Consider the following 16,395-nt stretch of genomic DNA (forward strand, 5'->3'; position numbering starts at 1 on the left):
ACGTGTGTGTTGTGTGGGAGTGCAGGTAAACCAATGAGACGTTAGACTAAAGGCATACTTTTTCTAACCGAAAGGTGTACTATAGATCATATCATTAGCACATCTATCACATCAAACACTATTATTTATATTTATTCTTAAATTACAATTTAATTTAATATCATTTAAATTATTGAATACCAAAAATTCACTCATTGTTTTCCACTCATACCTATCGATCAATTAATTATCAGAAAAATATAAGATTTTTTTTTGATTGAAAGCTTTAGAATTGATAAAATAGACAACCGATCAAAACAAGTGGACAACAAGTGTGTGAGTATAATATAGTATTGTATTTTATTTAATAAAATTATTATTTTAAGCTGTTTTTGCACTAAAAATATGAATTAATATATATATATATATATATATATATAATTTTTAAATATTAAACATTTACGCATATATCTAATTTAAATTCAATTTCTATTAATTTCCTGTCATATGTATTAAATATTTATTATTGTTTTTTATTATAATTATGCCGTATGTTATTATAAACTATATAGTCGTATAAATTAATAAATGAAGTTTATGAAGTTAATAAAAATATTATTGATTTCATAAATTTTAATAAATATCATATAAATTGTTTTTGAGAATCATTGATTCACTATTAATCTGATTTAACGGATCATCCAGGTTCTTTTCATATAAATTAATTATTATTATTATATATAAATATTATTACGCCAAAATTTATAAATATTTATAATTAATAAAGTCAATTATAGATTATAACTTTTGACATATCGTTAATCAACAAAATGTAAAAACAACACTCAATTTACATTTAAAATTAATTTTTAGATTTACTACAACTTATAGTGATAATCCACCGTAAATACAATCATTTATTTAAAATTGTATTCAAATGTTTTTATTTATTACTTTAAAAATATTTTTAGCTATTAAATTATTATTGTTTACTATTTATTAGAATATAATGTTTTTTTATAATTTATTTAGAATAATTTTAAAGCAGTTTTTTAAAATAAAAATAAATATTGTATATTAACACAGATATCTAATTGTTAAACAAAAAATATAGTAAATTTTGACAAAAATAATTCATACAGTTATACAGTTTTATTCAATAAAAATTAAACAATACCTATATAAGTACAATAGTTATTATTAGTTTATTACATTTGGTATATTGAGATATTATATTATACTTTAATCATAATAATCAATGATCAATAAATTTTGTATTCATAAATAGCAAAATTAAGTCATTTAACTAAATTAAAAAACGTGTTTATAGTAATTATTATTTTAATAGATATAGTGTCTATTTTTATACTAATTGTGTAAACTTGTATTATCTATCTATTAACAAATTTTATCAAATTATAAATTCATATCTCGTTTTAAATACGAGTTTTGAGATTATAATTGTGATATTAGCTTAGAATAACGTATTCACTAATTTTTATTAATACAGTAATTTTATCAATATTTATATAAAATTATGTGTTTTTGCAATATTTTTATGATATATTGTTAATATATTATAATTGTGTAATATTTATATATTATTAATTACCAAAACTATTATAATAAAATATTTAAAATAAAATTAATAAAAATTAGAAGTATTAGACTATTTTTACAAATATCATTTTATCATACATTTTAGTTGTATCATATTATATCTTATTGTATATTTTTAAAATTAACTTATTTAAATTATTAAGTTGTTTAATATATTAAAATTATTAGTTTTTAGTAGCGGTATTAGTTATGTAAATTTTGTAAGTTAAAAAATTACATATAACTTAATATGGTAAAATAAATTCAGATACTTTATCAACTCTAGTTTTAAATAACAATATAAAAATTTTATCTATTTTTATTTTGTTAAAATTAATATCTAACTGTAATGATATGGTTATGTTAACTTGATAAATGTTTATTAGTATATAAAATGTATACTATAATTACATAATATAGTCATTACAGTAATATAGCCAATTGTATTTTACGATTAAATTTAATTAAGTTATTTATAATATAATATGTTATGTAAAACTTATAAACCTCAAACTCAATGTAGTTATTTAAATTAAACCTTTCTTTAATATATTTTATAAATTATAACTATAAGAATAATTTATTAATAAATACTAATAATAAAGATTATAAACTAGTAATATAAATAATTTTAAGATAAATATTATATATATATATATATATATATATAAGTATAATACTTGTTAATTTTTCTAAATTTTTGAAAAAATTGCTAAAAATATAATATTAATAACTATTGTATTATTTAAAAAACTATTTTTTTCATACATTACTATAAAAAATGATATTTGAACTAATTTGAATGCATAAAAATAAATTTATCTAATATATAATTAATAATTATGTATAGAGTATATACAGTATATATACATTTAATGATAATAAATAAAATGTTGTGACAAACTAATTAAAGTCATATATAATAATTGTGTGATTAGTGTTTGGTATGAAATAATTGCCAAATTAGACACCAGAGCGATGTGTTGCCCCAACAGATGAATTAAAACTTAATTACATAACTAATAATAGTATCAAAACTACGATTGTTTATACTATATATATATATGAAAATTCATTGATAATCTGGAAAACAATGTTCAAACAGTTATATCCCATCCCTTGTAAACTATATACTGATTTGTAGACTTATGTGACGACAAACATATCTATTTAAAGACAATATATGTCTTATGAAATAGAAATGAAGACGTGTTGCAGTCAACCGATGACCCAATTTATCTCTTTTTACACTTCGATGAGTTATTATTGATGGCAGCGATGCCTTTGATGGCATTGGAGATACCCTTTGCAACCAACAAATCATTGCCGTTGTTATTGTTTCCAATGATTGCCAGTCAGTCTTCCCACACAAACATTCAAAACATTTTTCTTGTCATTAGATTTAATACAACATTAGTTTTAACACCGGATGCCTCCCAATGCCAGTGACTGTAGTTATGATGTTTTGGTGGATGCAGTCATGCAAAAGTGATGATCATATTTATAAGTGACCGCATTGTTTGTCACTATTTGCACCTCATTTTTATTTATAATATATATATATATATATATATACTGTATATAATTTTACTTAAATATATATATTACTTAAGATGTAGTTATCATCAYTTTATTTACTATATATAGGTTTATAGTATAGTATACTTTATCAGAGATCACGCACACAGAGTGTCAATACACCATTAGGTCTACTAACTCATGAAAATTTAGATCTCTCTCTCTCTCTCTCTCTCTCTCTCTTTGTTTCTAAATCTCTAAAACTTAAAGATTTTCTTTTCTTAAGTTTATTCACTGAAAAATGACAAAAAAGTGGTTTTACTTTATAGTAAATCAAATCATTGCACTGTAAAGAGTTTTAGTCTCTTATATTTACTCATGTTATGTGTTGTCATGTAATGTCACTTATAGTGGGAAACACATTAGTGATAAAATCAACACTGATTTAAATAGTGTTAAAAGAGAAAATAGATTTTCTTCAACAAAATGTTATAAACATTTCAATACAGTAGTTATGTGAATAACTACTGATAGTTTTAAAATGATAGCATTGATTAAAATTGTTTTGATTATCACTACTATTTGATTATCCTACAGTAGTTGTATAATAGTGTTAAAAATAAATAAACAAATTATTTAACTATTTATTTTAGTAACATATAATTCTACAAAAATTAACCCCACATTAAATAATTGAAAAACATACGGCAATGCTATGTTAAAAATGTCATATAAATTATATATCATGTATTGTTTTTATGTTACAAGAGTTATAAGTTATGAAAACGTATTGATGATTAATTAGTTAGGAATTTATATTTAGATAAATTGATATATAAGTCTATACTGTATTGATATACCAATTGGTTTAAACTCTTGAGACAACATTTGTGTTTGTCGTTATATTTTGCGGCAAATTATAAATTCAATAAATACGTGAATGAAAAATTATTTTTATCATATTATTGTATTTGTGTGTTTCAAGTGCTAGCAATTGAAATCATAAATAATTATCTGACAAAAATAGCTTTCTATATACTATATATATATATATATAATATTAAATTATATTTATTGATATATATTATTATAATGTCATTCACAGATAAATGTTTTGTATTTTCTATTTATTAAAACAAATGTTCAATTTATCAAAATACATCTATTATTTGTTATGAAATTTTATACAATTATTATTAAATTGTGTTTTAAGTTGTAATATAATAATAACCAGTTATCTAAATATTTTTAAACTATTATTTACATGTTTTACATTTAATAAGTGTTTTGTTTGTTTATAATCACTATATAGTAATATATTGATTTGAATCTTATATTGTTTAGACTTTTAATACAAACTTTAAGGTAATTTTATTTTTAAATATAATATTATTATAAGATATTCAAAAACTTTTGTCGTATTTATAATATTTTTTTGCATATTGCTATTATTAATAGAAGATTTATTAAATTGACGTATTATTATAAATTTAGATTGTTAATAATAAATTTATAATTATACAGTGCTATAAATAATACTGTACTTTTCAACAATTTCTATAACAATCTATTTTTAGTAAATTAATTACTTATGATTGATAAATATTGCAATAATTATCATTAATATATTTTCTTTAACAATAATAAAAATGTTATAATATTTTAATTATAACTTATTTTTAATTATTTAAGAAAATTTCATGCGCTTGAAGATCAAACTTGTTGTTTAATTAGTAAAATACTTGTTATATTGTAAGCGTTTGTTACATTCAATTAAGTTTTTCATCATTTATTCAAAAAAACTTAATTCTAATCTAATTCACAAATAATAATTAAAACACTATAAAGTTTATATAATAGGTAAATGTCAAACATGTTTATGTTAGTTGATTTAATAATTTAAACCAATTATAAACCAATTAATTTCAATACTATKATGTAATTAATTAATATTTATTTTATTGTAAATTATTATGAATTTCAATGATGAATCGATTAATAAATTCTTCGAAATAAAATTTATGTTTTAATATAACTTTATGAATATTTTATATTTCAAAATTTTTAAAATTAAATTCTTTGAATACTATACTGTATTTAAATCATAATATATAGGTTTAAGTTGTTTTAATCACTTAAAAATGATTTAAAGTACAATTTAATGTACTAATAATTTATGGTTACTATACATTTGTATTAAGAGTAAAGATTTGAGAGTTTAATATAAACGTTTTGATGTTAATAACGTTAGACCCCATTATAATGATATACCGTTTTTAATATAAACTTCACATTTACTACAAAAACCCATAGAAACGTGTATTTGTGTGCCGTTTCGTGTGACAGACTTTAACGCAAGTATTAGTTTTCACAATATTTTTTACAGTTATATCAATATTACTATTATTACTACTAGACTAATAAAAAATAATACAATTGATATAAATGTACAAATAACTATAATATAAAAATAGTCTAAATATAAGTAAAAATATAAATTAAACATTGAATTGAATCTATCAATGAAACTTAAAAAAAAATTTAAAAATCAATGTTTTGTTTGTCTTTTTAGATTTTTTGCTTTTATCAAACTCATAATAAATATTAATCAAATTAAACATTAATCCAATATTTTTTTTAATTAATAATTAAATTCAAATAATTGTTTGTTTTTATACATTTAACATAAACTAATTAAATTTTGAATTATATTTTTTATATATAGAAATTTATAAAATTMAAATAAATAAAATATGAAATGTTTTTATATTACAGAATATTTCCCAATGTATTCAAAAGCATTGTTTCGGTTTTCTGCCGTCGGTTTTATACTAATATATTTATCAAATAATATCATTCAAGTGGACAGTCATTCGTGGCAAAAGCCTGGATGTCATAAAGTCGGTGAGTCATACATTTAAAGTAATAATTTCAATACTTATAATAATTTTATTATTATAATATGGGATTCCCATATAAAAATAACTGTAATACTATTGTATATTATTTATACATTAAACACTGTACACTATACCAGTATACTAATGGCATCCCAATATATTCAGTAACTAAATTAAATCCCTATAGATTATTGTTAATATAATTTTTAGTTTTAGTAATGTAAAAAAATTAATTAAAAAATAAACTTATAAAACATGTAATAAAAAATATTAATTTTGTTAACTTTAACTATCAACTAATTAAAATATTAATAATTAGTAATTAWAGCCTAATTCAAGATAATTATTATCAGCAAAAAAAACAAAATTAATTTTAGTATTCCATTGACAGAAAGTATTTTAAAAACTCCTTATTTTGGGTCAACTTTATTACAAGAGATCAGATAAAATGATAAGACATAGAAAATTACTAAAAAGATTATTCGCATGAAATGAAAATTTTAAATTATAAAAGTAAGAAAAAAATAAAAATAACAAAATAATAATAATAATAATAATAATAATAACATCTATTTATTAAGTGAATACAACTTCTTATATATAATATAATCAAATACAGTATTACTAAAGAAATTCAAGTATGAAAACATAAGTACTGTATTATCAAAACAGAAAATATATAAATTTTTTCTATTTTTATAAAATCTTATAAACGTGTCGATCAAAGTTAAGATTTCAAATTATTATTTGACATACATTTTGACAAATCGTATATATTTGAGACAATTTATTCAAAACAAATTGCATTTTCCATAACACATAACATATTTTCAGTGAAAATTGAAAAATATTGTGTATACCATAAGATGTTTTCAAAACATATTTATTTACTATATTATATATATATATATATAAATTATAAAAGTGATATTTATTACTTAAGTATATATATATATATAATAATTTATCTGATATAAATCTAAAAATAAAGTATTCAAATGTTAGAAATTGTTTTAGTTATGTTTTTTAAATACTGTATAAATATGTAGAAATGATAATTTAAGTAAAATTTTTGTAGAATATAACGTTATATAGAAAATACAATATAAATACTTATTATATAAATATTTAAATAGTTATATCGATATATAAGATGTTTGCCATTATTTGTATTCAACTCCAACCTACAGGTCATACACAGAGGATAAGTATTCCCGATTGCGTTGAGTTTGATATCACGACAAACGCCTGCAGAGGTTATTGTGTGTCGTTTGCCATTCCCTCCAATGAAGCGACTCTTAGAGTGAATGCCAACCAAATGGTCACATCAGTCGGTCAGTGCTGTAATATCATGGAAACAGAAGACGTAAGTTTCAATTTTTATTATAATTATATAGTGTTTGTAATAATATTTTAATAATTGTTAATTTATTATCACTTAATATTATTATAAACGTATATATATTGTATTGATTACTTTACATCAATCAAATTATTCACTTATACAATGTAAGTATAGGTAATATAGTATTATAGATACTGTACTCTCTAAACATAATTAATAAGTTTAGAGTCACAAAAAAGGTACTATAAATTTAATTTTAATTACTGATAAAATACTGTATTTCACATAAGTTTAGTCAATTTGAGTTTACAATTGTCGACAAATTATTGTAATATTTGTTTCGGACAACAATTGTCTCTATCATTCATCAGCGCATTGCTGTGCAATATTAACAGCACTGTTGGTGTTTAGGTTACTTACTGTGAGATAATGAGCCGAATAATTAAATTATATTATTTTTATAAGTTTATATAAAAATATATAATAATATACAAATTGTAGGTATACTGTAGTATATACTTAGAATAATAATTTTAATCTTAATTTCCATATAAATATCTATTTATAAATTTACGAAAATATTTTAAAAACTTGTAAAATGTTTTAAATTTTCAAATATAAATAGTATATCTAATTTAAAATTTTACTATTTTTATCCAAATATTTGTTTATTTTTATAATAATGTAAATATGAAATTATGTCAAAACATTCAGCATCTGTTTAATAATTTATTTATTAAAATTATTATCATTACTAAAATAAAATAGGTATGGATATACAGTATATAAATTTATATTAATACATCACACAATTTACTATATATATATATATTAAAATTGTGTTTAACTATAAATATAGCTATATATATATATATATATAATATTATAATAGAAATAGTAGAAAGTCAGACTCTCTTTATACAATACATGCAAATTTTAAACAAACATTTATATAAAAGTGTTTAAATTATTATATCATATTTTATATTCATATCAATATTATGGTTTGTATTGTATTATAATATGATATATGATTTGATAAGAATAAAATACATAAATAATATTTATATAATATTACATGAAGTATATTACAGATAAGTTTTCTTGTTTTTAATCTTTAAATAGACTATTAGATGAAAAGTAATTTCTAAAAATATAATTTTTTTATATAGTTTATTATCGTGAAAACAAAGTACAGATATTAACAGTATATATAAATATATATATAAGCTATGTTTTATAACTTTTCCACCCATTTATGCGTTTGATTTAATGGCTAGTGTGTGAATAAGAGAGAGAGAGAGAGAGAGAGAGAGAGAGAGAGAGAGAGAGAGAGAGAGAGAGAGAGAGAGAGAGAGAGAGAGAGAGAGTTATAATAAGAATTGAATTTTTGCATAAAATAAGTTCATTTATTATATAGTTTTTCCAATAATATTCATATACTGTATATATAAAACAGTTTTTAGTAGACATAGTAGACACACGAGAGGATAAGGGTTGTACACATAATATTAAGGATTCATGTTTTGCTAAACTATTTAATCGATGTTTATGTCTTCATCACATGATTTATGTCCACAACATTATCGTTATTATGATAATAACAATCACAATGTCTTAATCAATGTCACTTCAACTGAATAACTAATTGTTTATTAACTTTCATTTTCTATAAATACACTCATTTGAACAGTTTTATAGCATTCAAATGATTTTTTAAATACAAAATCTCTAAATATAATTACACAAACTGAGACTTGATAAGAAAATGTTAATTTAACTTTATTTATAATACAATTTGTATCTATAATTAAATTACAAAATAGCTATTTTTAGAATCTTTATAATTTAAACCTAAAATAATATTGAAAAACTTATTAGTTTTAAATAAATGTTACAAATATTTATAACTACAATTCATAAAAATGTTAAGAATTTATTTTTAATAAAAATGATAATTAAAAGCTTTTAATAAGTATTGATTAGAAAAAATTAAATTATTTATATAATAATAATAATAATTTTGGGGACATACTTAACTAGCATCCGTACAATTGGATAATAATGGATAAACTAAATGTAGACATTATTAATATTATGAATATTATGTTAACATTTAGCTATTACGCCCATTACTGTGGATTAGGAGGAGGATTGAGGTTAAATAATTAATACAATATCGTATTGAGTATTATTTATACAATAACTATTATTAACCATAGTTTCAATATATTGTACTATTAAAATATTAAATATTTAAAAAATACTATAAATACATAAATTTGAATTATTTATAATGTTTTTTGCGTGTTTTACTTGAATTATTTTATATTTATAGTTTTTGCAAACACCCTCTCATTTAAATTAATATTTATAAAAAAAATTATTTAACTGTAAATATTAAATGTAAAGATATTCAAAAGATATTGAGTATAAAAGATTACGAATCATACAATTTGATGTAATAAACACAATACCTTAAATAAATAAATGTATATTATTTTATACTACACAATATACTGTATTTACTGTATATATTTATATAACCATTATTAATACCATATTTGATTATTATATAGTTATAATTAGAATATAAATATTTGCTTAAAAATCTATTAATAATTATCTCACATAAATAAATTTATACTTTTTGATCTAAAAAATATATAACTATTCTTAGACACATTTTGTTTAAATTAATTTTTTTAAATATTTTTTTTTGTTTAATTTTAAGGTCAAAGTTCGTGTTATGTGTTTGGAAGGAGCGCGAGATTTAGTGTTCAAATCGGCCAAAACGTGTTCATGTTTTCACTGTAAGAAAAATTAATGGAAAAAACTTATTGAATTTCTAATTAAAAAAAATAATAGTCATTATCTCATTAAGTGATTACTATTGTTAATACATACTTGTATTTACATAAGAAATACATTATATTATATATATGATATATATAACTATATTGCTATAAAAATATATGGATCTCTATATATTTCACAATATATCGACTCAAACAACGCACCATTTAATAGTCTTATTATGTTTTAGTAATTTTAGTTTTATATTATTTAATACAAAGTTTATATTTAGTGTAATATAAAGAATTTGTTTTTAATATTATTATTATTATATATAAATATCATTAATATATTATTTATTTGTATAATTTTTGTAGTATTTATATTATTTACTCATATGTTATTAAATCACGATTTATGTAAATAAGAGTATTTATAAACATTTAATTTATAAATGTAATTAACATATTATTTAATATATTATTATATTTATTAATAATTTGTTTAATTTTAATAAATTGTAGTTTTTATTTAGCTAATGTAATATAATTAATGTGAATAAATAAATATTACTTTTTTTGTTACAAATTGTTTGTAATTTATTATAAATTATTTAATTATTTAATATAAAAAATAAGAAGTAACTAAATTAGAAAATTTGATATAATTAGATAAAAAAATGACTAAATTTATTAATAATTAATCTAAAGTATAAGCATTATACAATTGAAACTGTCCGAAATTATAACAAATTTTAAAGTTAATTTATTCAAAAACTACAAATGATTAATTATCATAATATTCGCCACCAGTTTCGATAATTCTTGCCCAACGTGTGGGTAACTTTTCAATGGCTTCCAAATATGTCTTCTGCTCTTTTTTGGCAAAAAATATTTTGATGGCATTTTCGACCTCATCTTTGTTTTGGAAGCGATTATCGTCCAAATAATTTTGAAGAGCCAAAAACAGATGGTAATCAGTTGGAGCAATATCTGGGCTATACGGTGGGTGAAGCATGACTTCCCATCCAAACTCCTTTAGTTTTTCTCGGGTAATATTTGCGACATGTGGTCTGGCATTATCGTGATGAAAGATAACACCTTTTCTGTTGACCAATGCTGGCCACAATTTAGTCAGAGAAGACTTGACTCTTTCTAATTGTTGACAATAGAGGTCCGAGTTTACGGTTTGGCCAACATTCAACAGTTCCCAGTGAACAATACCCTTAATATTCCACCAAACACAAAGCATAACCTTTTTTTGGTGCAAATCTGCTCTTGGAGTCGGAACTGCCTTTTCTCCTTTGCTTAACCATTGACCTTTTCGGGTGACATTGATGTATAGACACCACTTCTCATCACCAGTTACAATTCGGTCAAGAAATGCCAAATTGTTGTTACGTAAAAGCAAAGATTCGCAGACAGTATCACGATATGTTTTTTGTTCGGGTGTCAATTCATGTGGTGTCCATTTCCCGGCTCTGTATCTTTTGCCAATTGAATGCAAATGACTCAAAACTGTGTTGTAATGCAAGTCAAATATGTTGGCCAACTCTTGACATGTCAACTTTGGATTTTCTTCAATCATTTTTGCCAGATTATCCTCGGATATCTTTGGTGATGCACCGGGTCTTTGTTTGTCTTCCAAATCAAAGTTACCGCTTCCGAATCTTTGAAACCATCGCCGTACAGTCCTATCGGTGACCACTTCAGGATACACGCCATTGATATGTCGAGCGGTCTCAGCAGCACTTAATCCACCGCGAAAATCAAATAACATGATGTGTCGGATATGGATGTCATTCGCGGAAACGGCCATCATTGGTAAATCACAATAGATATCAAAACAAATGACAATTAAATTTGAAGACTGGTAATCAATTTATTCAAATAACAACAAAAAACTTTGTTTACACTAATACCCGCTTTACAGTAATAACGTAAAGTTTGTTGTTTTAAAATGGACATTACTTGTTGTATAATGCTTATATAAATAAATAAATAAATAATAAATGATGCTACAATGTAATAAGATTGCCATGGGCAATTATATTTCCCAACTCTAATCAAAACATAGCAAACAAACAAAAAATATGATTTTTTTACTTAAGTGTAGAGTTTATGTTATAAATTACAAACCAGTAGTTATTTATTTAGAAGATATACACGACTAGAAGTTAATCAATTTTTTATAAATTTTTATCAAAATGTTTGGTTTGTCCTTAAATGCCACTACAGTGCACATCAATAATGTATATTTTAGTTTAAATTTTTAAAAAGTTAAGTATATTTTAAATTTAATTTTATGGAAAGTATAAGACTATGTCATAAACTTGTACTTAAGTTATAAAAAAATGTTTTAACAATATTTTTTGTGGTTTGTTTTATAATTAGTATTATATTGCATTAACGTAAGTATTATAATTAAAACGATTGTTTTTTAACATTACACAATCTAAATCTCAGTAGAGTAATATTTAAATATAATTAAAATATAAAATTATATAATAATATATGACTATAATATATTTATGCATTTTTTAATTAAAACATACTTATAAAAGATCCTAGTGTTTTTTGCGAAATAAATAAATTACAATACACAAACAGTGTAGTATATTATATATTTTGAAGCACCTATGTAAATTGACTAGTTTTRACATGGGTTAGTTTACACAAAATTGACCAAGATCATGATCATGATCAGCACCTGACGGAGATATAAAATTTTGATCTCTCAGTAATTTTTTGTAAACTTCGAGATATTATAAGAATAAAATACTTTAAATTTTATTATTTTACTTTTGAAGACTATAACRACAACTAATTTTGTAATTATTAAAAAAGTATAAAAATGTTTAGCATTTTAAAAAAAGTTACTTTTAATTAACATCTTTATTTCAAAACAATTCATAATTATTATAAAAATTAATCAATTAATAAMTTCTAGAGATATTAAATATTTAATATAAATTGTAATTCACATTCAAAAATTATTAATTATATACAATTATTATTAAATTTTGAAATAAATAATTGAAGTTTAATTGGAATTTTTGATTCTAATWTTTATATTAATATAATAATAAAATGCAAGAAAAACAATTTAATTTAAATACAGTTTCATTAAATATTGCATAGATTACGTAAATAAAGTATTTGTAATATTAATAAAAAATGATTTTGTTATAAATATTTGTATAATTTGAATATTGTTTTAACTGTCATATGACTGACTTAATTTGTAATGAACATCTAAATAATGAACTTAATTAGCTTTTATAACACATATTTTTAGCCACTATTACTATATTAAAAAAACCAAACTATAGTACGCCAACTGATTATTAATATGTTATAATACAATATTTAACCAGTTGAGAATGCTAAATAGCATTGCCAWAACAAACTTGTAAAAAATAATCAAATTGTGTCTAAAGTATATTTCTTTATACATTTTACGTTTTACAAAAATCAAATAATAAAATATTAATATATAAATTTAATAAAGATAATGCTACATTTTCGGCACCTATACACTCATTCTCACTCATTTCTACGTAGATATACTATAGTTTGTACACATATTTATTCAAACATACTGTATATGACTGAATATAAGTAAAATTAATATTAAAATAAACGAATCATTTTAGTAATACACTATTGATTAAACAAACATTTTATTTTCATTTAACCATGTTAAATTTAGATAAACTAAAAAAAGATATAGTATAAAAGTTATACTCTATACGTTTATAAATTTAGTTTTTACTAACTATTTATTTATTTTTGAAATTAATATGATTTTGTATAAATTTGTTTATCCTTTATTTTTATATTATTTTATAATTTATTTAACTTATTTTTTACATTTACATATAAACTTGTAAGTTTTTATTAATAGTAATTTAATTAATAATTAATAAACTAAAGTATTTTGAAACAATTACTATAATGTCATTTACACATTTTTATTGGTGGTAATGGCTTAACATTATATACAAATATGTATGAACTCTAAAAATTTTATTTAMTATATTATAAATGTCTATAAAATTTGAAAACAATTTGAAATTAGCTGAGATTATTGACATTGGTATTTAATAAATTTATTGAAATATTTAGTGAGGTAAATGGCTTCAAAATTTACAGAATCTTTAATAATGTAATTGCTATTTGTTTTGTTAACTTTATATTATTAATATATTATATTGTGTATTATTTTTATTAATATAATAGAATGGGAGACAATATTTAAATTACTTTAAATGTCTAAAGTGTTGATTACTATCAAAAATTTAATTATTTATTAATTTATAATAAATTATATATTATCACATTTTATTATAATGTATTAGATTGTGAATTTAATAATATATCCGGAATATATAAATATAAAATTTAATATATTATTAATTTAAAAGTATTATTAAATATTATACAACAAAATTTTAATATATATACATAATTTAATATTTGCTGTATTGTAAAGAATTTGATAAACAAGTTTGTTATGAATTATTGATTTCTATTAAAATAAAATAAAAACTATATGTCTATAAATAGCAATATATACTATAGATACTTTAATGTGTTTATTTTAAAAATGATTGTTATCAATACAATGATTTATTTACTTTTATAAATTATTTTATAAACTTTATTACAGTTGATTCCGATATAACTGTTAGTTTGTAAAAAACAATATATTTTATGATTAATTATACTATTAATTCAAATCCTTGAAACACAAAAATGGTTAAACTTATAAATACGTTTTGGCAGTTCATTAATGAAACAAACATTTAGCGTACAATACATCACAAAATAGGGACAAATCCATGGTTTAACTTACATACTATAGTATTGTGTTATTATTTACGGTTAAATATATTATATCTATTTTTTGTGTCGAAAATAAACAAAACAAAAAAAACTATATTTTTCTATTTCATTGATAAAGCTCTCAAAGTATTAAAACTTGTCATCAATTATGAAATTCATGTACTCTATAAAGCACTCTAAGATTCTGTCATTGTTTCATGTGATACAAAATAACAAAATTATGATAAAAATCTTAGAATAATAATAATAATAATATTTATTACAATACAATACCGCAAAAAAAGACATTACATTTGTAGTTATTTTTCTGACATTCTATTATTTGTTGTTAATTATTAAAGTCATTGAAATGTATCAAATGTTATACAACTAACCAAATGATTATAATAGTAATGCCGACACACATTGATATAGTGTTCAACTAGTGTTCAAAATATTATATAGTATTTCCAAGAAATTTGTTATTATTATTAGAAATACTTATCCGATCAAAAGTCATGGAGAWATTACATTGTATTATTTGCTTATTGATTCAAATTTACATATATGCAAATCAAATAAATTGACAATAAACTATATGTATTATATTATTAAAAATAATAATAATAAATCTTTTAATAATAATTTTAAAAATAACTTTAAAATTCAAAGTAAAATTATTGTCTAAAATATTATTTGTATTTTTTAAATGATATATATATATATATATATATATATATATACTGTAATTACTTTATGTGACAATATTAAAAAAAATAAATATCGTAAAAATTTCATTCATTTAAATTATTTTTATGTATATATTTAAATTATACAGTAAATTAGTGACAATAATTAAAGCTTTAATCTTAATTTTAATTCACGTAACATTCAAATGTATGCGATTAGGATATACTATACTATTGTAATGACTTCATTAGTAGTTCAGCGCACAAATCAATTCACTAAACAATTAACTCATTTTCCATATAATTATAATAACACATAAAATTGTAGTTTTTTTGTGTTTTTGTTACTCTAGTATAAAAAACTCCAAYGACTCAAATATAACTATAGTGTCGGAAAAAAGAGAAATTTCTTGAAAGTTTCTAAAAGAAATTTCTGTCTSTGCGATCTCAATGTTAATTTTATTCTCTCAATATTAGTTATTTTATAACAATAAATTATGATTACAAATAATAATTAAATATTATTATTTGTATTTTATTTAATAATTAAGTAATAATATCATTATTTTAATTAAAAATTAATGTAAAAAATTAATCTTTAATTTTATTAAAATATAAATATAATTAATAAATGATTAATAAAATTTTACTAAACTATAATTATAATTATTTTATATATAGGTATCACATTTGTATAGTATATATATATATATTGTCTTATTGATATAATATTACAATGTGGG

The 16,395-nt window shown here is 20.3% G+C and overlaps 2 protein-coding genes across 3 annotated transcripts in view; one reads left to right on the forward strand and one right to left on the reverse strand.

The window, feature by feature from the left end:
• Positions 1–16,395, forward strand: part of LOC128952977 (IDLSRF-like peptide) — a 134,827-nt gene that overhangs the window by 60,512 nt on the left and 57,920 nt on the right. The window lies entirely within an intron of this gene.
• Positions 10,924–11,955, reverse strand: LOC128966277 (histone-lysine N-methyltransferase SETMAR-like). The gene has a single exon (XM_054313126.1). It carries the CDS (start codon positions 11,953–11,955, stop codon positions 10,924–10,926), a length of 1,032 nt encoding a protein of 343 aa, XP_054169101.1.

Source organism: Oppia nitens, unplaced genomic scaffold (assembly GCF_028296485.1).
Source record: "Oppia nitens isolate AA-2021 unplaced genomic scaffold, nextdenovo-longstitch-racon4-pilon3 scaffold1_pilon_pilon_pilon, whole genome shotgun sequence".
Lineage (NCBI taxonomy): Eukaryota > Metazoa > Arthropoda > Arachnida > Sarcoptiformes > Oppiidae > Oppia > Oppia nitens.

What these genes read in the sequence shown, in the direction of transcription:
- LOC128966277 (XM_054313126.1), bottom strand. Translation starts at nt 11,955, where the DNA reads ATGGCCGTTTCCGCGAATGACATCCATATCCGACACATCATGTTATTT.